Raw genomic sequence first — 24,182 nt, forward strand, 5'->3', positions numbered from 1 at the left:
AAAATAAAATCAAGTCAATTAAAAAAAGAAGTATACTCAAGGGTTGAGCTATAATGAATATACTAATTATTATTGCTTCATCATGCATATTCTTAAGTGAAACTGAAGTATGGCAGAGTATGGCAGTAAAGAATGCAATGGCTACTCGAACAGTTTGGGGCCATTGCCTTGATTTGTGCTGAGGCATGAGTAGTTTTATCATCACTGCAGTGCAAATGGCAGAACAGTGAAAAAAGCAAATAATGTCTTGGTATTATTATGAAAATAGTTTTGACGTTATGGACCACCTGAGAAGATTTCAGGGACTCCCACAGTTCTGCAGAGCATACTCTGACAACTGCTGTTCCATAGAAAGGGATATGTCTTCGCTACTTGTATTCTTGATCCCCCAACCCCCCTGAACCTGTTCCTTTTCCTAGTCTTCCCCATCTCAGTTAATGCAAAGATCATCCATTCAGTAGCTCAGTCCAAAAATATTGTGGAGTCATCCTTGATTCTTTTTTTCCCTTGCCTCCACATCCACTTCATTAGCAAGTTCTGTCACAGTACCTCCAAAATATATCTCAAATTCATCTGTTCCATTCCTTCCATTGAAAATACTCTACCCCAAACCACTACACACTGATGTAATAGCCTCCTAACTGGTTTTCCTGCACCTGTTCTCGTTACCCGATCCCCCATTCATTCTTCACCATCAACCAGTGACCTTTATTAAAGCAAAATTAGATTTCTCTCCCCTACTTAAAAGCCTCCATTGATTTCCCATTGGACCTAGAATAAAATTGAAAATCCTTTCTAAGGCCTACAAGGCCCTACCTGCTCTGACATCTGCCTATTTCTCTGACCTAAGCATTCTCTACACTACTTGCTAATGCTACAGCTTTAGTCTGTCCCTCAAACATGGTCAAGCTCAGGGGCTTGGCTCTTACTCCCTCTAACTGGATTGCTCCATAACCAGGGAAATGGTCAGCTTCTTCTTGTCATTCATGCCTCCAGACATGTATTATCTCCTCAGAGTTGCACGGCCTAACTATGCTATTTAAAATACGGCTTTCATCCTTCCCACTCTATCACATTGCAATGTTTTTTTTCAGCCCCCTAACCTCACCTCCCACCAGAATGTAACCTCCAGCATCTAGTACAGTACATAAGTAAATATATTCAATAACTTAACTAAATGAATGGCTGACCCTAGGCTTCCATGGCACTCCACTGTGGAGGAATACTGCAGTTTCAAACAGTATAATGGAAAACACAGAAGATCTGGAGCCAGATGACTTAGGGTTTCAGTATTGTCCTGCCAATTACTAGCTGTGTGACTCAGGCAAATTGGCCTTTATGCCCAGGAGTTTAAAAGCGATAAAATAGGAAAACATGCTCTTTCTGTATCAAAGAACCATAGTGATGAGCAACTGAAATAATATATAAGGCTCTCGGTGAAATGTACAGCTCTGTCAAACGCTAACATAACAAGGTCATTTGAATGGGTTGGGTAAGAGAAACAGCAATTGCTGTGAAGGGAGGCAAAGAGAGGAAAGAAGCTGTGGTGCCAGGGCACTTCTGAGCGACAGGTGGCTCCCACCGGAGACCTGCAAGTCAACAACCCCATCACAGCCCTCCGTCTTACTCGGCTTTTTCCCCTGGATCCTGTGTAGAAGTTGCCTACAGCCTCTTCCTACTCTTTCTCCCTACCCGCGCGGATGTCATGGACCACCCACCTCGCAGGCCGCACCATGGTCACCTCCAAGGCTGGAAATTTGCAGCTCTCAAGTTCTCAATGGCAGCAGCAGCGGTTTCAATTCCCGCCCAAAACCAGACATTGACGCTCTCCGCCCCTGCCTCCAGCCGTCCAATCAGTACCAGCCATCCTTGCAGCGGCGCATGCGCTCTGGGAAGCGCTCGTTCCTCCCGCCCTCCCCAGGCTTCGCTTCCGCATCCGGTCACCACCGCCGAGTCTGTGCTTTACCGCTGCACTTTCGTCACGACCGCGGCTCTTGCACCGTCCCCGAAATACACATTAACAGTAGAAATACACCTTTTTGCACTTTTCAAATATTAAATTGAAGCGGGCTGAAACGAAGGGGTACTTGGACCGAGGATTTTTCTACAAGGTGCCAGAAAAAAGGAAAAGGTGTGGGCGAATCTACCGTGGCCGATCTGCTGGCTGTAAAAACAAGTCGGTAAGTCGTTCCCTGTGCCCCGGCTCGGTGACAGCTCCGAGTGTGCGGGCAGCTCAGGACTTCGGAACTAGGCGAGGTGAGCCCAGAACCAAAAGCCAAGAAGCCCCTTCCGGCTGAAAGTCCCTAATGCAGGAGCTGGCCCCTCCGTCGGCTGGAGCTTCTCGGCCTGGCCCTCTGCTGTCCTCCCTGACCTGTGAGCCTCGGGGCCTCCGCTCCTTGGGCTGTGGGAGTTCGGTCCAACCCGCCTCTGTCCCGTTTTGATGCAGAAAACCTTCCTTGATTTCACGGCTGCTACAACTGATGCAAGGCTTCAGGATAGACCGTTAGCCAAAAACAAAACCGGCGGGGGGATCGGAGAGCGGAACTGAGGTACCAGTTTATTGAAACACAAGTCTAAAAGTTGAAGCGATTGAAACCAGAGACAGAGGTTTTATTGAGAGAATACTGAATCGGAACTAGATTAGACCATAAACCCGTATTTCCGCAACTTTCAATCCCCTGCTACAGTGTTCCTTTACTGCCTCTGATTTTATCGCGTGTACTGAATTAGTAGCCTGTGATTTAGATACTGATATGTTCGTAGATAGCTTATTTTGTTATTATTGGCTTCCATTTTATTGATGGCCGTTTGTTTGTCGGGTGCTTCGTAATTATGATTTGGTTAATCCTTATGACAGACAGTCCTGCAAGTTACATGGCATTATCCCCAATCGACAGTTGTTCAGCAGCAAGTAAATGGCAGAGTTTGAAGCATTTGAATGACCAAGTCAAAGACCTATTCTCTTGTCCCTACGCTGCCTTCTTTTAGCAAATATTTGCTTAAAGTCTATTTGCGCCGTGTTAGGGGCTATGGTTCCACTCTAGATAAGCTACACTCTTGTCCTCAGGATACTCACAGTCTGATGAGGACACGGTAGAGATGAAGCTGGAGATGTAAACAGGGATTAGATCCTGGAGGGCCTTGTAAGCCGTGCGTAGACTCTTTCGGAGGAGGTATGGGGGGGTTAAGTGAAGAGAGTCTAAAATGAGGAGGATTAGAGAGGGTTGGCCCACTGGCAAGGAAGCCACTTTGGCTCTTTAATATAATCCAGACCAGAGATGATAATGCAACAGACAGAGTCAGCGAGCATGTCTCTTTTGGTATCATACTCCTCTCTTCCTCACTGGCTGAGGTCGGAACGTCCTGATTGCACGTAGCTTTGGATTCTGTGCATTAGCAGACACTCAGTATTGACCAACACAAAGATTTCTAATGTAGGTTCTTTACTTTTCACTACATGTACATTGCACTTAACAGAATCAGACATTTTTACATAACTTATATATGTTAGCTGGTTTTTTAAAATGTATTTTCACACGTTGCTTTATCATTTCTTTGTAGAATTTATATTTCTCAAAGGCAGAAACTGCTATATCTTTAGTGACTTCAGTACAGGACAGCCATTTCTCTCTCTTCCACTTGCTGCCTCACTCTTTTTTTTTTTTTTTAATTAGGGAATACATTAAGTAAAGTGTGAAAAGAGCCAATTTCAGGTGAATATTTTGATGAATTTACCACTCAGATGAAGATATAGATCATTTTCCCTCACTCCTTAAGTCTCCCTCAAACCCATTTACAATCAATAATAACTCTCCACCCCGAGAGGCAAATCGTATTTTTAGTTTCATCACCATCAATTAATTTTGCCTGGTTTTGAACTTATAGAAGTAGAGGCATATGGTATGTACTCTTGTGTGTGTCTGCCTTCCTTTGCTCAACATGTGAAATTCATATTTTTGCATTTATTACAGTTTTTCTAATTTTATTGCTGTGTAGTATTTCACTGTATGAATAAACCACTGATTTACCATTCTTCTAATGATAGGCATTTTTGTTGTTTCCAGTTTGAGCCATTATGAATAAAACCTCTGTGAACATTCTTCTGTGTCTTTTAGTGAAGTGTGTGTGTGTGTGTGTGTGTGTGTGTGTGTGTGTGTGTGTGTGTGTGTGTGTGTGTGTACTTGGATATATTCTTAGGAATGGAATTTCTGCCTCATAGAACAGACTTTTTGTAGTTTGGGTAGTTATTACCAGTTTTCTAAAATTTTTGTACAAATTTTCATTGCTTTACATTTAATAAATGTTAGTTAACTAATTCTGTGAGTAAAACATAAGTACCCTATGTCTTTGCATTATGGTGAAATAAATAGGCTAAAATTTTTGTATGCAGCCTACATGCAGATTTGAAAATACAGTCTGGATAATTCAGTCATCTGCCCCCCCCACCCCCCCCCCACCAAAAAAGTCCTTTGTCTGTTATTTTTATAATTCAGGTGACGTCTTTTTAAAGAACAATATGAACAATTCCTTGTTCTCTTTATTTTTTGTGAACACCATAAAATAATAACACTGTGCAATTCAACAGATATTTATTAGCTCTTGCTATTATTCAGAAATAAAATTTGTGAATTTGTGTGTTGGGGAGGAGGGCTGCAGGTGCTGGGAAGAGTCTGTAGATAAAAGCAGGGGCATTGTAAACTGGGTTAAGGAGTTTGAATTTTATTTTGAGAGTGATGGAATGTCAGGAAGTAAAACCCACAATATGAACAGATAAGCATATTCTTCTTTTTTTTTTTTCTTTTTTTAAGAAAGATGACTATGACTTCAGTGTAGAGAATAGTGTGAGAACTGATTTGATGGGGGAAAGCCTAGTGACAGGGAGTCCAGTTAGGAGGCTGATGAATAAATGTTTAATTGATGTTGATTCTTACTCCCTCTAACTAGATTTCCTTCTTTCTGAGTAGCGTCCACTTTGCCTTGTGGGGAGAGGGGCATCCTGTACTTTCTATTTTCTGTATTCTTCTTCCCATGCGGAGATCTTTCTAACACTTTCTTACCTCTCCCCTCCCCCAGTCAGATGTGATGACCACAACCTCTAAGATCTCCAAGATCACTGCTTGGTCCTTGATCTGTTTCTTTGACTTTGTTTTCTCCAACTGTTTCATAAGCTCTGTATCTGCCCACCTGGGTATCTCTTCCTAAGAATCCTCTTTGCTCTTCTCTTTATGTTCCTTCCCTGTTCTTCAGAACCCTGCCTAGGAATACAAAGTACTTTGTGGGCATTTTTTTTTTTTTTCTTTAATGAAATTTAAAAGAAACAGTGTTTTCGGTTTTTTTTAAAAAAGGAGCACTTTGTTTTTATCATGAAGATGAAAGTACAGGGACAAACACTCAAAAAATTAGAATAACTGATTCAGAGTCACAAAATCTCTGAGTGGTGCAACATTTTCGTAGAAGTAGTACAGCAATAATAAAACATCTAGGTTATTTATGGACTTATAAACTACTGCTTTTTGTTGTTGTTGTTGTTAGTTTTATAGAAATCCTGTCAAAGAATATGAAGAAAAACAGAGAAAGATTCTGCGACAGAGAGAGGGAATTTGTGTATACATTCAAGGTGGGAAGTCAGTGCTTAGAACTGAGGGTACCCCTCAAATTTCCTCTGCAAGAGAATGCCAGTCATTTGCATGGACGTCTGATGCTGCTGCACAGTTTACCATGCTTCATAGAGAATGGTGAGGCCTTTTTTTCTTTTAAAGTAATTACCAGTTTATTATTTTCCTATAGTCTCTGTCATTAGACGTTTCATATTAGAAAGCATAAACTTAAGAAGCATTGGGAACAGCCATAAAATATGAATTGTTTAACTGCTTCCAAGAATAAAAAAGGTTTCCCAGACCTTTGTTTTGAGTGTTTTTTCCTGTAACCCTCGTGGTTGTTTATAAAGCAGTTTAGTATAAAAATTAAATTATATAATAAAAAATTAGTTACGAAGTCTGATGAGAATTCCTAACCTCTGAATTTAGTTGGGTGGTTGCATAAGGCATTTCAGCTTTTACTAATTATGGTATTATAGAATTTTATTGTTAAGATGTTTGCCAGTTTAATGACTTGGTCATCAATTCCTGAGATGCCAGGAACAGAAGGAGTACTAATCTTTGAATAATCCTTGCTTACCTAAATTAGTTCCATAAAGTGATCTGTGTTAAACTGTTTTAAAAGGTTTTCATGTTCTATCTCGCAGACTAGGAAAAAATTTAAAATTGAAAATATTTTGGATCATAGTAAGTTAGAGTTATAAGTGAACCTAGAAGCTTTCTAGCACAATTACATTGTGCAAACAAGGAAAGTGGGACATAAATAGGTTAAATGATTTACCTAAGGCAGTGGTTTGCAAAATATGGTCCCTAATCAGCAGCAACAGCATCACCTGGGAACTTGTTAGACAAAATCTTGAGTTCCACCCCATTTCTGCTGATTCAGAAATTCTGGGGGTGGCATGCAGCAATCTGTTTCCAGAAGGCCTCCAGAGATTCTGGTGCACACTCAAAATTGTGAACCACTATCTAAAATCACAAACATAGTGAGAGAGCCAAAGACAGAACACAGGGGTCCTGACCTCCATGCCAGTGTTCTGTCATTACATCAGTCTCTGAGTAGTGACTCTAAAATTGAATTCTGAATTAAATCAGTTTTAATATGCTAGTCATTCAACTTCTCTCTCAAATTCAAAAGATAACAATATACCCTTTAAAGATATGTAGGAAACTCTTTTCACTTAAATACATTAACCTTCAGACCCTGAAAATATCTGGGTTTTTCATTATGTACTTATACCTACTCAGCTTCAAACTGATATACCAGGCCTAAGGAATTAACATAATTAGTATTAGGGTAATACATAAGAGTTAAGAATTTTGAGCTATCTCCATGGACTTTCACCTATAATAAAGAAAACTACTTGTGAAATCAGTTATAAGCTTGGTAAAGTAAAATTTCACATTGGACTGCTTAGTCAGGTAATGTTTTCTGCTTATGTCTGGATTTTGCTGATGACAGCAATCATTGTCCCTGTTACAGACTTAAAAGAAGCTCTGAGCCGGTTTGTAGAAGAAGAATCTCTCAGAGATTATGATAGAGATGCCGAAGCCTCTTTAGAAGCTGTGAAATCAGGTGAAGTAGATTTACATCAACTGGCAAGTACATGGGCCAAAGCTTATGCTGAGGTAAGAAAGTCGGTCAGATTATAAATTTTGAGGACATTCTGGACTTTGATGAGGATTTTTAAATTACTAAGGTAATACTGAAACAGATTCATAGAACTCTTTTTTCTCTACATACCAAGATTCCATAATATGCAGTATGTTTTGCAGCTTCTGTGCTTCCTTACTGCATTAGGGTGAGCACATAAGACAAAACACTTTATGTAATACCTTTGTAAAACACGAGGCTTCTTTTGTATTTCTAACCAGCATAGGGTTACCAGATTTAGTAAATAAAAATACAGAATAACTAGTTAAATTAGAATTTTATTTTATTTTTTTCCATGGAATGTATCTGAGAGTCTATTATTCTTATTTTTTTAAATTTTATTTTATTTTGTCAATATACAATGTGATTGATTATTTTGGCCAGTTACCGAAACCTCCCTCCATCTTCCTTCTCCCCGCTCCCTTGCAGCAACCTCATATCTGTTTGCTTGTTGTATCAACTTCAAGGAATTGTAATTATTGTGTCTTCTTCCCTCCCGCCCCCCGCCGCAGTTTATTTGTGTATTTATTTATTCATTTATTTTTAGCTCCCACAAATAAGTGAGAACATATGATATTTCTCTTTCTGTGCCTGACTTGTTTCACTTAATATAATTCTCTCTAGGTCCATCCATGTCATTGCAAATGGCAGTATTTCATTCTTTTTTATAGCAGAGTACTATTCCATTGTGTAAATATACCACATTTTCCGTATCCACTCATCTGATGATGGACATTTGGGCTGGTTCCAACTCTTAGGTATAGTAAATAGTGCCTCAGTGAACATTAGAGAACAGGTATACTTTCAACTTGATGATTTCCATTCCTCTGGGTATATTCCCAGCAGTGGGATAGCTGGGTCATATGGTAGATCTATCTGCAATTGTTTGAGGAACCTCCATACCATTTTCCATAGAGGCTGCACCATTTTGCAGTCCCACCAACAATGTATGAGAGTTCCTTTTTCTCCACAACCTCGCCAGCATTTATCATTCAGTCTTTTGGATATTAGCCATCCTAACTGGGGTGAGATGGTATCTCAGCATGGTTTTGATTTGCACTTCCCGAATGCTGAGCATTTTTTCATGTGTCTGTTGGCCGTTCGTATATCTTCCTTTGAGAAATGCCTATTTAGCTCTTTTGCCCATTTTTTAATTGGGTTGCTTGTTTTTTTGTTGTAAAGTTGTTTGAGTTCCTTGTATATTCTGGATATTAATCCATTGTCAGATGTATATTTTGCAAATATTTTCTCCCACTCTGTTGATTATCTTTTAACTCTGTTAATTGTTTCTTTTGCTGTGCAGAAGCTTTTTAGTTTGATATAATCCCATTTGTTTATTTTTCCTTTGGTTGCCCATGCTTTGAGGATCGTATACATGAAGTCTGTGCCCAGCCCTACTTCCTGAAGTGTTTCTCCTATGTTTTCTTTAAGAAGTTTTATTGTTTCAGGGTGTATATTTAATTTTTTAATCCATTTTGAGTTGATTTTAGTATATGGTAAGAGGTATGGGTCTAGTTTCATTCTCCTGCATATTGATATCCAGTTATCCCAGCACCATTTGCTGAAGAGGCAGTCTCTTCCCCAGTATATAGGCTTGGTGCCTTTGTCAAAGACCAGATGGCTGTAGGTGTGTGGGTTGATTTCTGGATTTTCTATCCTATTCCATTGATCATTCCATTGTGTCTGTTTTTATGCTAGTACCATGCTATTTTGGTTATTATAGCTTTGTAATATAGTTAAAAGTCAGGTAGTGTTATGCCTCCAACTTTATTTTTTTTGCTCAGAAATGCTTTGGCTATGCGTGGTCTTTTATTCCATATAAATGTCTGGATAGGTTTTTCCATTTCTGAGAAAAATGTCATTGGAATTTTGATGGGGATTGCATTGAATTCGTGTATTACTTTGGGTAGTATAGACATTTTCACAATGTTGATTCTTCCAATCCAAGAGCATGGGAATTCTATCTTCTTCTGTCCTCTTTAATTTCTCTCAGCAGTGGTTTGTAGTTCTCATTATAGAGATTTTTCACCTCCTTGGTTAACTCAATTCCTAAGTATTTTATTTTTTTGGTGGCTATTGTAAATGGGCAAGCTTTCTTGATTTCTCCTTCTGCATGTTCACTATTGGAGAATAGAAATGCTACTGACTTTTGTGTGTTGATTTTGTATCCGGCAACTTTGCTGAAATCATTTATCAACTCCAAGAGTTTTTTTGTAGAGGCTTTAGGCTGTTCAATATATAGGATCATGTCATCTGCAAACAGGGACAGTTTGACTTCATCTTTTCCAATCTGGATGCCCTTTATTTCCTTCTCTTCTCTGATTGCTCTGGCTAGTACTTCCAACACTATGTTGAATAGGAGTAGTGACAGTGGGCATCCTTGCCTAGTTCCTGTTCTTAAAAGAAAAGCTTTCAGCTTTTCCCCATTCAGGATGATATTGGCAGTGGGTTTATCATATATGGCTTTAATTATGTTGAGATACTTTCCATTCATACCTAACTTGTAGAGAGTCTTTATCATGAACGAGTATTGAATTTTATCAAATGCTTTTTCAGCATCTATAGAGATGACCATATGGTTCTTGTGTTTGATTTTATTGATATGGTGTATCACATTTATTGATTTGCATATGTTGAACCAACCTTGCATACCTGGGATGAATCCCACTTGAACGTGGTGTATAATTTTGACTACATGTTGCTCTACTGTGTTAGCTAGTATTTTATTGAGGGTTTTTGTGTCCATATTCATCAAGGATATTGGCCTGTAGTTTTCTTTCTTAGTTGTATCTTTTCCTGGTTTTGGTATCAGTTGATGTTTGCTTCATAGAGTGAGTTTGAGAGAATTGCCTCTGTTTCAATCTTTTGGAATAGTTTGTAGAGAATTGGTGTCAATTCTTCATTGAATATTTGATAGAATTCTGCTGTGAATCCATCTGGTCCTGGGCTTTTCTTTGTTGGGAGCCTTCTGATAACAGCTTCAATCTCTTTTATTGTTATTGGTGTGTTCAGATTTTCTACATCGTCTTGGCTCAGTTTTGATAGTTTGTATGTGTCCAGAAATTTATTCATTTCCTCCAGATTTTAAAATTTGTTGACATATAGTTGTTTATAGTAGTCTCTAATGATTCCTTGTACTTCTGAGGTATCAGTTGTAATATCACCTTTTCCATTTCTAATTTTTGTTATGTGGGTCTTCTATCTTTTTTTAGTTAGACATGCTAATGGTTTGTCAATTTTATTTATCTTTTAAAAAAGCAACTTTTTGATTCATTGATCTTTTGTATCAATTTTTGGGTTTCAATTTCATTAAGTTCTGCTCTGATCTTAATGATTTCTTTTCCTCTGCTAACTTTGGGTTTGGAATGTTCTTGTTTTTCTAGTTCTTTAAGGTGAAGTGTTAGGTTGTTCACTTGCCATCTTTCCAGTCTTCTGAAGTAAGCATTTAATGCAATAAATTTCCCCCTTAATACTGCTTTTGCAGTATCCCACAGGTTTTGGTATGATGTATCATTGTTTTCATTAGTTTCAATAAATTTTTTGATTTCCTGCTTGATTTCTTCCTGGACTCATATGTCATTAAGTAGAACGCTGTTTAATTTCCATGTGTTTCTATAGTTTCCAGAATTTCGTTTGTTATTGATTTCTAATTTTAATCCATTGTGGTCTGAAAAAATACATGGGAAAATTCCAATTTTTTTGAACTTGTTGAGACTTGATTTGTGCCCTAATATGTGATCTGTCCTGGAGAATGATCCATGTCCTGATGAGAAGAATGAATATTCTAAGGTTGTTGAGTGGAATGTTCTGTAGATATCTGCCAAGTCCAATTGGTCTAGTACATTGTTTAGATATTTTGTTTCTCTGCTGATTCTTTGCCTGATTCTTTGTCCAATATTGACAGTGGAGTGTTCGGGTCCCCTGCTATTATGGTATTAGTGTCTATTTCCTTCTTTAGGTCTAGTAGAGTTTTCTTTACAAATCTGGCTGCTCCAACATTGGGTGTGTATATGTTTATGATTGTTATGTCTTCTTGATGGATCAATCCTTTTATCATTATGTAGTGTTCCTCATTATCTCTTTTTATGGTTTTTAGTTTAAAGTCTATTTTATCAATATAAGAATAGCTACTCCAGCTCGTTTTTCATTTTTGTTTGCATGGTAAATCTTTTTCCATCCTTTCACTCTTAGTCTATGTGAGTCTTTATGGGTGAGGTGGGTCTCTTGAAGGCAGCATATAGTTGGGTCCTCCTTTTTAATCCAGTCAGCCAGTCTGTGTCTTTTGATTGGGGAATTTAAGCCTTTTACATTAAGAGTTGTTATTGAAAAGTGCTGACTTAATCCTAGCATTTTAATGATTATTGTTTGGATGTCTTAGGTGTCTTTTGTTCCTTTCTTTCTGATTTACTGTTTGTTTTCTATATTTCTTGGTTCCTTAGGTTGTAGATAGCATTTTTGTTTGTTTTCTCTTCATGAATGCCATTTTTATTATACTAGTGGGTTTTGATTTTTCTTGGGTTTTTATGGCAGTGGTAGTTATTTTTCAGGAACCAAACCCAGTACTCCCTTGAGAATTTCTTGTAAGGTTGGTTGTGTGGTAGTGAACTCCCGCAGTTTTTGTTTGTCTGAGAAATATACTATTTGCCCTTCATTTCGGAAGGATAGCCTTGCAGGGTAGAGTATTCTTGGCTGGCAATCTCTGTCTTTTAATAATTTGAATATATCATCCCATTCCTTTCTGGCTTTTAGGGTTTGTGATGAAAAGTCTGATGTTAGTCTGATTGGGGCTCTGTTATAGGTGATTTGACACTTCTTTCTTGCAGCTTTTTAGATTCTCTCTTTGTATTTGAGTTTTGCCAATTTGACTATAACATGTCTTGGAGAAGACCTTTTTGGGTTGAGTACAGTTGGGGTTTGACTTCCTGAATCTGAAGATCTGTGTCTTTTCCAATAACTGGGAAGTTTTCTGCCACCATTTTGTTGAATATGTTTTCAATGCAATCTCCTTTTTCCTCCCCTTCTGAAATACCCATGACTCGGATATTTGAGTATTTAAGTTTGTCTGATATCTCTCTTAGATTTTCTTCAATGTTTTTAATTCTTTTTTTTTTTTTTTTTTTTTTTTTGTCTGCATGTGTTATTTCAAACAGCCCATCTTCAAGGTCAGAAGTTCTCTCTTGTGCTTCTGCCAGCCTGCTGTTTAAACTCTCTGTTGTGTTTTTTATTTTGTTGAATGAATTCTTCAGCTTGGCAAGCTCTGCTACATTTTTTCAGGGCATTGATTTCCTTGTACATTTCTTCTTTCAGGTCCTGTATACTTTTTCTCATTTCATTGTGTTGTCTAGCTGAGTTTTCTTGTATCTCATTTACTTTCCTTAGAATTATCACTTGAAATTCCTTGTCAGACATTTCAAGGGCTTCTTGTTCAATACTATCTAGAGCTTGAGAGTTATTACTCTTTGGTGGTATATTTTCTTGATTTTTCATATTTCTGGTATCTCTCCTTTGATGTTTAGTCATTGTGGCAAGGGATTTCACCGTCCACTGGTTCGACACTATTGTCTGGCTAGGATTCTGCCGGGGCTGCCAATTTGGCACAGCTGCCTCAGTATCTGCTCAGTTGCCTGCTGGCACCTCAAGCATGAGGTCACCTGGGGTCTTGGGCCCGTCTGAGGAGGCACCTCTCTGGTCAGCCCACACTCAGCTGGGCTGGGGATGGGGTCCGTTGGCAGTGAGGCCTTCCTGCTAGGTTGTGTGCTTGCACCATGGCACATGTGGTCTCCACAGGACTCGGACCTCTCCTGGGGGGGCACCTCTCTGGTCGGCGCACACTCGGCCAGGCTGGGGATGAGTTCCGGGGGTGGCGATGCCTACCTGCTTGGTCACGCACTAGCGCTGTGGGGCATGTGGTCTCCACGGATCTCGGGCCTCTCCAGGGAGATTCCTCTCTGGTCAGCACACACTCGGCTGGGCTGGCGATGGGGTCTGGCTGCGGCGAGGGCTACCTGCTCGGTCACGTGCTGGCACTGTGGGGCGCGTGGTCTCCGCAGATCTCAGGCCTCTCCAGGGAGGTGTCTCTCTGGTCGGCGCACACTCAGCCAGGCAGGGGATGGGGTCCGGCGGCGACGAGGCCTACCTGCTCGGTCGCACGCTGGTGCCACGGGGCGCGTGGTCTCCGTGGATCTTGGGCCACTCCAGCAGGGTGCCTCTCTTGTCCTAAATTAGAATTTTATTTAAACGAATAATTTTTCAGTGTAAGTACATCCCACATATTACATGGAAAATCTGAAAATTCTTATTTAACTGAGTGTCCTGTCTTTCACCTGGCAACCCTAAACCAGCAGTAGTAGTTCATTTTAAGCTTTGCTTTACATTTGTCCTCTCACTTATATTCATTGTTATTATGTAGTTACATAACATCATAATTTTCCATTTAAATAATATACCTTATTTCATAAAGTCTCAGTTGCCATTGATTGTAACACACCATTATTTTATTCACTAAGAGAGAACGCCAACAATTAAACCATGATAGAATGCCAAGATGTCATCAAGTGTAAGATGCAGCAAAGAAACCAAAAATATTCGTTGGGGGGCCGAGCCTGTGGCGCACTCGGGAGGGTGCTGCGCTGGGAGTGCAGCGACGCTCCCGCCGCGGGTTCGGATCCTATATAGGGATGGCCGGTGCACTCACTGGCTGAGTGCCGGTCACGAAAAAGACAAAAAAAGACAAAAAAAAAAAAAAATTCGTTGGGTTTATCAGGTAATCCTATCTATGGCAAGATCAGTTTCAGTGGATTAGTGGGGGCAGAAACTAGATTTCAGTGACTTAAAGAATGTGTGGGAGTGTGGAAGTAAGAAGACTGAGTATAGATAACTCGAGAAAAAATTTAGCTCTATAGACAGACAGATGGGGCACATGCTAAATGGGAACACAGGGTCGGGGCTTGTTTTTTTTAAGATGGTAGAGTTGAAGACTAGAAGGGATAGAATCCAGAGCTCAAGTGGAGAATTAATCTTAACTAGAAGAGACCTTCTTCCATTACAGCAGAAGGGAAGATGGGAAGGTTGTATATAAATTCAGAAAATTTTACTAATTCAATAGCAGGAAGTTGAGGATATTCTTTTGTGATTGCTTCTACTTTATCTGAGAAATAGGAAAGATGGGTAATTTGTTTAGGCGAGATGGGGAGTGATGAGATAGTTGGGTGTTTGAGGAGAGAACTGACCAAGGAAAGATAGGATTCCCAGGCATCACTGAAGAGCAAGGTTAGAGTGGCACCAATTTGCTACCATAAACTTTGGAATTTTTAATTTTTTTCCTGCAGCTCTCGACAGCCTGACTGCATGCATAGACAAGTAGAATAATATTAGTATTTTGTTAGGTGGATAAGAGAAAGAACATCAGTCAAGGGAGCTAAGGATATTAGCAAGACAGTGATTGAATGCTGGACCATGGAATGTAGGCTATACAGGGAAGTAGAAGGGTTCATGGAGTGGAGGTCCTCATAAGGCTAAAGAACCAATTACCTGGGATTAATTGAGTGAGAAATCTTGACTGGAGGTTATAGTCAGAGACCGAAATGTTTGAATTTTAGAGGTTGAGCTGTTCCTGGTGAGGATATGGAGTGGAGACTGAGATGGAGTGGAGAATTATTAAAGATATGGAGTTCAGGGAAGTAAGAAGGCAAGGCATTGAATGAGTTGTCCACATGGACCTCCAGGTGACCCAGGAGATGGTACAGAGAGGAAGTCTGTGAACTTGGCACCAAAGCTTTCAATGAATGAAGTTGAGTAACAAGTAGGTTGTTAAATAATGATCTCCATGAAAGATAAAGGATACCAAATGGTTTGAACCTCAGAGAAGATGGACTTTATGCCTGAATGTGGAAGTGGAGAAATAATGGCCTGGACATTGAATCAGTTTCTATCTCCGGTTCCTTACTCAGTGACTATTCCTCTCAGCTATCACAGTCTCCTTTCTAGTATTTCCTCTCCTGAGGGAATGATGTGAATTTGATCAAGGAAAAACTCTGTTTAGTGCTTCTCATGTAGGCAGCTTCTACCTACTCATAAGGCTTGTCCCAGACAGAATTTAAAATTGATGCTGTGAATTTTTGAAGTTAGCTGATTTGGTTAGTGGAGTTACCAAATGTCTGTTGTTATAGGTGGCCAAGCAGATCCATATGGATCTTGCACTGACTTTCCTACAGATTTCAGCCTGAGGCTGAAAGTGAATTTTGAGCAGAGGTTAGTCCATGGGTTGGTTATAATTCCTAGAGTAGTGCTAACTCTAAAGATGTAGAGCAGTTATCAGAATGCAGTTTTGGGGTTTCGGAGGCCTAGAGTAGATGAAATCCTAATTCTAGGCTCAGCGTCTTCTTAAACTCCTCCCTCTTGATATGGCAACTGATTGAAGTATATAAGTGAAAGAGATCAAGAGGAAAGTTTATCTCTTTCTCATTAGATGACTTCAAGATACTTGTTTCTGTGATTTATTCATTTATTTTAAGATAAGTTATTACTCTGTCATATCATAGATTCCAGTTTTAATATTTTAATTGGTAAGAAAAGGGAAGAATTTAGATAGTTATTTTTTACAAGGATCTGTTTGCAAAGATCAATAATAGAAAAAACACCAAAATCTTTGTTTTATGTCCACTTTTGCCATTAAATTGTGTGATCTTTGACAAGGAACTTCTGAGCATATCAGTTTCCTCACCTATAACAGCACTGTGTCTCTCTAATGGGTTGAGGTGGCTGTCCTTGTGATAAGCATCTGTACCTACCTGGATGCACCTGTGTGTGTGCTGAGCATATCCCCATTTTGCCTCTCTCCATGTTTCTGTTTTTCTTGTTCATCAGTGTTTACTCAGTTTGTCATTTTGATAGCTACCATTTTCATATACTTAAAAGCATGCTTATATTTTAAAAAGAAAGTATAATACTAGAAAATGTCACAATAAGAAAATTGCATATTCATCTTGATATAGATATGCATGGATTGGGTTTTCAAGGTCAACATATTACTACAGAGGCGACCACATAAGTAACCTCATCTATTAAAAATAATAACCTATAAAGCCTTTTTAGCAGTATACTTCTAATAATGAAAAGGTTTTTTCTGATTATATCATTAATACATGCAAGTCATTGTATTGCGCAATACGTTAGAATATAAGGAAAGTAAAGGTTATCAGAAATCCCACTGTCCTGAAATAGACACCATTAGTGTTTTGTTGACCATCCCTTTGTGTGTGTGTGTGTTATTTCACAAAAATGGGATCATAGCATACTAACTTTATTGTGGACAGTTCTTATCCCTTCCTCCACATTAATAACCTCTCCCTCATACCTGCCATCAGGTCACTCATATTAACAAGTTAGTTTGTATCTCTCCATATTTTTTTCTCTATCAGACAGTCCTGTGTGATACACACACACACACACACACACACACACACACACACACACACACACACAATTAGAGGGTCTTTTTGTCTTTGATGTACAAAAATGGAATCATAATATACATACTTTTCTAGTAATGTGTGAGATAAAAATACTGTGTCATGATTTAAGAATGTCTGTGTATCATCTTGTAGACCACATTAGAGCATGCAAGGCCTGAAGAGCCCAGCTGGGATGAAGATTTTGCAGATGTGTACCATGACCTAATCCATTCTCCTGCCTCTGAAACCCTCCTAAATTTGGAACATAATTATTTTGTTAGTATCTCAGAACTGATTGGCGAAAGAGATGTGGAGTTGAAAAAATTACGAGAGAGGTATTTCAGATTTCTTGCATTATCATAATTAAATGTTACATTGTCAAATATGATGGCCTGCAGAACTTTTTATTTTTTATAAAATTAAAGAATAAAGTGGAAAAGTAATTTTAACATTGGAAATTTATTTTCTTGTATGTTTAAATATGTAATTTCAACTGGAAGGGTCCTCGTAGGTTTATAAAACTTCTCAAGTGATTTACCTTAATAAATTATGCTGGCCTTATATATTCTTGTTTCTAATAAGAGGAATAGATTACCTCTGTTGAAGGTTTGCTTTGTTCCGGGCACTGTGCAAAGTGCTTTGGATGCCCTATCTCATTTGATCTTTACCACAGCCCTAACTATTATTAGTCCTACTTTACAGATGAGGAAACTTTGACTTAAATAAGTTAAGTATCTTGTCCAGGGCAAGCTGGGATTTGGAACCAGGAAGTCTGACTTCAAAGCTTTTAACCTCTATTATGCTATCTCCCTATTCAGAATCTCCTTATTGCCCTGCTCAAACTAAGCCCATGGTCTCTTTCAATTCATTTTGTAAGCTTATTTACATTAGAGAAAAAAAGTATCACTAGTATTGTTTCAAGAAATTTTAATAAGATTTGAATTTATTCTGTATGGATTACTTAATAGAGTATGCAACCAATGCTTTTATAATTCGGGGTTTTTTTTGTTTTTTTGGTTTTTGTTTTCCAGAGTAAGTAAAAAACTGCCAGTATTATTTATTTTAAAGCGTGGCTTTCCAGACTGCTTCCTTATAATTCTATAAATGGTGAAATGAATTCAGGACATACTCTTCCTTCTAGATAATCCATTTTATAAAATTTTTTTTGTTGAATTCCTATTTGTCTTTTTTTTCCTCACAAGTAATTTGCTTTTCTTTAGCAAACCAGATTCTAGGTGTTTCTTTAAACTTTAAAAATGGCAATGATACTTTTTATCCACTAGAGGGAACATGTGTAATGTAAAATATTACTATATATTTATATCTGTTTGTATTTTTAAATGTTTTGCAGTTATTTCTGTTCTAAATAGAAGAAAGATCTTCACCTGACTTGTAGTAATTTTAAAAAGTTAATGGGGTCACCTGCATTAGAGCTAAGTGGAGATTAAATGATATTGAATATTTAATAGCAGAAGATGTATGTAAAAATGTGTATGTATAAGTTGTATGAATGAGTTTTATTTATCTCATATATAAATATCTTAATCAGTTATAAATAAGAATAAGTTCACTTTTAAGAGCAATTTACTTAAATTAACTACAACGATACTAAAATCCTTATAGTTTTTGTCTGTGTTTCATTCTTTCCCAGTTTGAAATATGTTTTAGAACAAACTGTTTGCAAACTATCTTGCATATTACAGGATAATTTTTAATCTGAAAATTCTTAAATGAACTTATTTATTGAAATATAACATATATACAGAAAAGGCAAAAAACCGTGGGTGGCTCAATAAATTTCCACAAAATAAGCATATCCATGTAGTCATCACCCAGATCAAGAAATAGCATAACTTCAGCACTTCAGAGCCTCCCGTATGTCCTTCTAGTCACTACCTTTTTTGCCCCCATAAATAACTATTATCTGTACTTCTAACACTATTGATTAGATTTTTTCTGTAGGAAAAACCGTTTTCAATTTTTGCTCATTATTTCTTTGGAAAATGAAGAAAGTAAAACTATAACATGTCTTCAGACTATATTTTACATTCCTCTATAAAGGTAATTTTGTGACTTAATAACAGTTTGACTCTTGACTAATTGGCAGCTTCTGGATGTACTTTAACTTTTAGAAATTGAAGTCACATCAGTTTATATACAAATAAATAGAAAATCTGTTTAATCTGAAATTGCAGAGCGTCTTCTTTGAGGAAATTTGCATATGAAAAGTGGTCTGGAATTCTAAACATTACCCATGGTGATTGAAAGGTGACTTATATTTTGACTGCTTTCATTTGTGCATTAAATTTAGATTGAAATTTAGCTGCACAAATGATGTTGTTGCTATTTTTGACAATATCATCATTATTTTCACATCTTCCTTTCCAAGGATTCAAAGTGCTTTCTGGATATTATTATAGCTGCTATTCCTGGACATATTCCTATAAAATAAAAATTTTGTTTTCACGTTACAGAGATCATTCAGTGAATCTGAAGTGGTCATATACCTTGAAAGTTTGATGAATATATCTGATTTGCTTATTTATGTTTTAGACAGGGTATTGAAATGGAAAAAGTGATGCAGGAATTGGGAAAGTCACTGACAGATCAAGATGTAAATTCACTGGCTGCTCAGCATTTTGAATCCCAGCAAGTAAGTGAAATACAATGACTTTTAGATACACAGTTGCATTTTCTTTTACTTATATTATGTCTATAAAAACGTTAACCAGTTGGTGCACTGTCTCTTTTAGGACTTAGAGAATAAATGGGCAAATGAGTTAAAACAATCAACTGCCATCCAAAAGCAAGAGTATCAAGAATGGGTGATAAAACTTCATCAAGACCTAAAAAACCCGAACAACAGTTCCCTCAGGTATGAACCATGTATTGTTCTTATTCATATAAATGTCCATTGTTGGTAATGTTTTTTTTTTTTTTTTCATTTGCTGTAAAATAATTGACCTTTTTAGTTGTATATATGTTTAAGTTGCCAGTGAAAATTCAAGATAAGTTTATGCTTCTTTTAACACCTTTTGTGTTATAGGCTTTATGTGGATTATTGGGGGAGAGGTGATTGGTTGGTTTAAAATAGTGATTTCCCCCCTAGAACTTTAGCTTTTTTGTAAATATTCTAGGCACTTGCACCTAAATACCAAGTACTATCTCTTATTTCTATAAATTGGTTTCCACTTAGTGCGATAAACATTGGTTGAATACCAAACAGTCTTTAAGCAGAAAAAGAAAAAATACCTGCTCATGTGGAGATTATATTCTTGAGAGACTAACCTATAAATAAAATAATACATATAGAATGATATCTGAATAGAAACATGTACAAGGTACAGAAATAGTATGGGGATCTTTTCATAATTCATAACTTATATGGTACCTTATGGCCCTAAATACATTATGTTTTGCATATTGCCATAGAGCTGACCATGCCTTTGTTATTTCCTAACTGTATACACATATGTTTGAGAATTTCTTTCTTCTTCCAAATCCTAAAGTATATTCAACTGGAAATATACTGAGTACAGTATAATAATCTTATTTCCAGAATATGCTAGGATATGCTGTAAACATTTTAAAATATTATTTTACTTGTGTAATGTCAGTCTCTCCCACTAGTCTTGCCTTGAAGGCAAGAATCATGTCTGTTGTTGTTTTGTTTTGTTTTATGCTGTTTTATGCCTAGCTCTTTGCCAAGTGTGAGGTCTTGACACTGACACATAAGACATGATCAGTAAATGTTTATGGGATGGATGGATGGATGGACAGATGGATTGATGATCATTAAACTCTTTACCTGATATCTATATTGCCTCTTATCTAAATATTATGATCTTTCATTTGCCTTATTGTTTTCGCCAAACTGTTGGTTACAATCTGCTAGAGACCATTATAAAGTTGTTACTTTCCACCAACCTTTAAAATGACAGTGAGGGCCGACCCCGTGGCGCACTCGGGAGAGTGTGGCGCTGGGAGTGCAGCGGCGCTCCCGCCGCGGGTTCGGATCCTATATAGGGATGGCTGGTGCACTCACTGGCTGAGTGCTGTGCCTACGACACCAAGCCAAGGGTTGCGATCCCCTTACCGGTCACAAAATAAATAAATAAATAAATAATAAAATGACAGTGAAATAAAATGGAATGGAATGGAATAGAATAGGGAAAAATATCCGAATGCATCAAGCATGAAGATTTCTATAAATGAATGTGTGTATAGAGCCAAAACATAAAATATACACTGTATATTATAGTGAAAAAATTGAAAGTCACTGATCTAAGGAAGCAAAGAAAGCCCCTTGCTTCAAAAGTTATCCCTCATTTTGCTGCTATAGTTTCAGTAATCGATCTATACAATCAATGCCATTGTATAAACATTAGCTTCTAACTGCTGTGTCTTTGAAAGGAAAATATTACTAGGAAAGAATATTTTTACCGTTACGTTGTTAGTTTGCTTTCCTTTTTGATAGGTGTTTCCTTGGATAGTGGAAACCTGTTTTCAACATAACTATTTGTAAAACCCCTAAACAAGATTGATAAAGGTTGTATTTTATTTTTATTTTCTTATTGTTGCTTTTTTTTTCATGTCAGCTTTATTACGGATAAATTGCATAAAGTAAAATTCATCTGTTTTAGATGTACAGATTGATGAATTTTTGACAAAATTAGTCAAAGTCACCTCAATTAAGATACAGTATTTCCGTTTTACACTTTCATAACAATCCCCTTTCTCCATACCCAGCCCTTGTTAGTGTATCTGATTTCTGTCCCTGTAGTTTTTATTTTCCCAGAATGTCATATAAATGGACTCAAACTGTGTGTAGCAGTTTGTGTCATGCTTCTTTCACTTGGCATAATTTTTTTGAGACTCATTCATGTTGTTCCATGGAAGAGTGGTTCTTTATTATTACTCAGTAGTATGGTGTTACCTGTTTGTTTATCCATTTACTTGGTGATGGACATTTGGGGTATTTTCACATTTTGACAATTATAAATAAAGCTGCAATAAACATACATGTACAGGTGTTTGTATAGACATATATTTTTATTTCTCTTGCATAAATACTTGTAGGAGTGCAATTGCTGGGTCATGTGGTAAGTATATGTTTAACTTCATAAGAAACTGCCAGACTGTTTTCCAAAGTGGCAATAAAATTTTGCACTCACACCACAATGTATGAGGTTTCCACATGCTACACGTCTTCATCAACACTTGGTATTGCTATTAGTCATTCTAGCATATTTCATAGTGGCATTTTATTATAATTTTACTTTGCATTTCTCTGATGACTAATAATGTTGAACATTTTTATGTGCTGATTTTCCATCCATATCTCTCTTCTGTGTTTTCTTAGTATTCAGTTCTTTATATAGTCTGGATACAAAAGTCTGTCATCAAATACGTGTTTTACAAATACGAGGGTAACTCAAAATGTTCATGGAACAATGGAATTAAAAGATAATAGGAATCTTTCCATGAACTCTTTTGAAGACCCCTTGTATTTTCTCCCACTCCGACTTGTCCTTTCATTTTCTTAATAGTACCTTTCAAAGAGCGAAGTTTTTCATTTTAATTAAGTGCAATGTATCAGTTTTCTATTAAAAACCTAATTTTCTCAGAGTAGTTCTTCACAGCAAAATTGAGATTTACCAGTAACCCACACATTATCAGCATCCCCAGCAGAGTGGTGCATTCATCTCAACTGAGAAAATCATAATCATCCCAAGGCCATAGTTTACATTAGGGTTTACTCTTGCTGTTGTATATTCTATGGGTTTGGACAAATGTATAGTGGCATTTATCCATTATTGTAGTATCATGCAGAGTACTTTCACTTCCCTAAAAACTCTCTGTGCTCTGCCAATTTATCAATTTTTAAATGGTTTGTGTCTTATCTAAGATATCTTTGTCTAATCCAAGATCACAAAGGTTTTCTCATGTTTTCTTCTAGAAGTTTGATAGTTTTAAGTTTATCTTATAAATGTATATGACAAATATCCACCAACATATATATGTATGTATGTATGTTGGTCTATGATATTTTTTCTTATAATATCTTCATTTGTTTACATTCATCAGGGTAATGGTGGCATTTAAAATGAGTTGATCTGTCATCGTCAATCTGATGTCATGTTTTCACTTCTAGTACAGACTGAGTATCCATTACCTGAAGTGCTCAGAACCAGAAATATTTTGGAATTTGAATTTTTTTGGATTTTGGAATAATTGTAGAATATGTACATACCTGTTAGGCAACTGTAATCTGAAAATCTGAAATTTGAAATGCTTCACAGAGCATTTCCTTTGAGTGTCATGTCAGCACTCAAAATGTTTCAGATTTTGGAAGATTTTGGATTTTCAGATGAGGGATGTTCAACCTATATTTCCATTTGTTTTCTCTCTCTGCTGAAATTCCATCTGTTCTCATGTGTTGTGTACCCTTTCCACTAGATCTTTTAACATATTAATCATAGTTATTTGAATGTCCCTTTCTTTTAGTTTCAATATCTGGATCATCTCTAAGTCTGTTTCTGTTGATTGCTGTATCTCTTGACAGTGTTATTTTGTGTTTTGTTTTTTTTTTCCTGAATGCTGGATATTGTACGTATTAGAAAAGAGAAGTTGTGGTAAATAGTATTTATGTCCCAAAATGAACAGGCCGTTGGCTAAATCTTAGCAATTGAGCTGAGTTGGGTTTTTGTTGTGTCTTCATTTTCCACAGTAGTAGGCTGCTGCTACTTTGTGCTTAGAGAGGGACTTGGGGGGTTCTAGAGGGTTTTTCTCTGTCATTCTGCTCCATCATCATCTTTCAGCAGTCTTTGTGTGCCTGTGCTGCAGAGATGAATCTCCCTCTATGCTCTTGCTCTACCTCCAGCAATAGACTATTGCTAATTATTACTTGGTGCTAGCCTCACAATTGAGGATTAGGACAGGTCACTTCATCCAATGTTGTCCAGCTCTGTTGTCTTTGTCCAGCTCCAGTCTTAGACAGTCTGTGTGCATCTGGGCCTTGGATATGGGGCATTTTCAGTATTTCTGCCTCTGCCCCCAAGAGGGCTCTCTAGTCTCCTGTCTTCAGTCTTTCCTTGGAGGCACCTAGTGGGGCGAATGGAAAAGAGTTTGCAAATGCATGTGCCTGTGACTCCTAACTATTCTAAACTGGCAGGCTAGGTCATACGTGGCCTTTAAGAATCTGTTAAAATTTTAGCTGATTTCTTTTTACCCCCTTGTATGACAGCAACCTATTTCTATCATGCTCTGAAAGAGGAAACTATATGTCCTGTCTCTACTTTGAGGGGCATGTCACACTTTGAAATTCAATTTACTTGGTTGCCTTGTTACCTCAAACCTCTGATGGGTTCCAGAAAAGTTATGATTTTGTAGCTTATCTGGCTTTTAAGTTGAATTTACTCTATTTACTGTTGAAGTCAGTTAGTGAGACTAATGAGGCTGTTTAGGTTAACCCCAAAA

General features: G+C 37.4%; 2 protein-coding genes across 5 annotated transcripts in view; one reads left to right on the forward strand and one right to left on the reverse strand.

Annotated features, from left to right (window-relative positions):
* RAD51AP1 (RAD51 associated protein 1) overlaps positions 1 to 1,799 on the reverse strand; it is a 31,714-nt gene extending 29,915 nt beyond the window's left edge. The window contains exon 1 of the mRNA XM_063077387.1: positions 1,719 to 1,799. Within this exon, the coding sequence (XP_062933457.1) occupies positions 1,719 to 1,735 (17 nt within the window). The 5' untranslated portion in view covers positions 1,736 to 1,799. The remainder of the gene's footprint in view (positions 1 to 1,718) is intronic.
* A 384-nt stretch (positions 1,800 to 2,183) lies between these two features.
* FERRY3 (FERRY endosomal RAB5 effector complex subunit 3) overlaps positions 2,184 to 24,182 on the forward strand; it is a 49,647-nt gene continuing 27,648 nt past the window's right edge. For 2 of the 4 annotated variants that reach the window (XM_063104192.1, XM_063104202.1), the window contains exons 1-6: positions 2,190 to 2,549; positions 5,533 to 5,735; positions 7,081 to 7,226; positions 16,857 to 17,038; positions 19,257 to 19,356; positions 19,457 to 19,578. In XM_063104192.1, coding sequence (XP_062960262.1) covers positions 5,558 to 5,735; positions 7,081 to 7,226; positions 16,857 to 17,038; positions 19,257 to 19,356; positions 19,457 to 19,578 — 728 coding nt within the window. In that variant the 5' untranslated portion in view covers positions 2,190 to 2,549; positions 5,533 to 5,557. Of the gene's footprint in view, positions 2,550 to 5,532; positions 5,736 to 7,080; positions 7,227 to 16,856; positions 17,039 to 19,256; positions 19,357 to 19,456; positions 19,579 to 24,182 lie in introns of all 4 variants that reach the window. The other 2 variants (XM_063104179.1, XM_063104185.1) reach the window with 2 other exon arrangements.

The sequence above is a fragment of the Cynocephalus volans genome, chromosome 1 (assembly GCF_027409185.1).
Source record: "Cynocephalus volans isolate mCynVol1 chromosome 1, mCynVol1.pri, whole genome shotgun sequence".
Taxonomy (NCBI): domain Eukaryota; kingdom Metazoa; phylum Chordata; class Mammalia; order Dermoptera; family Cynocephalidae; genus Cynocephalus; species Cynocephalus volans.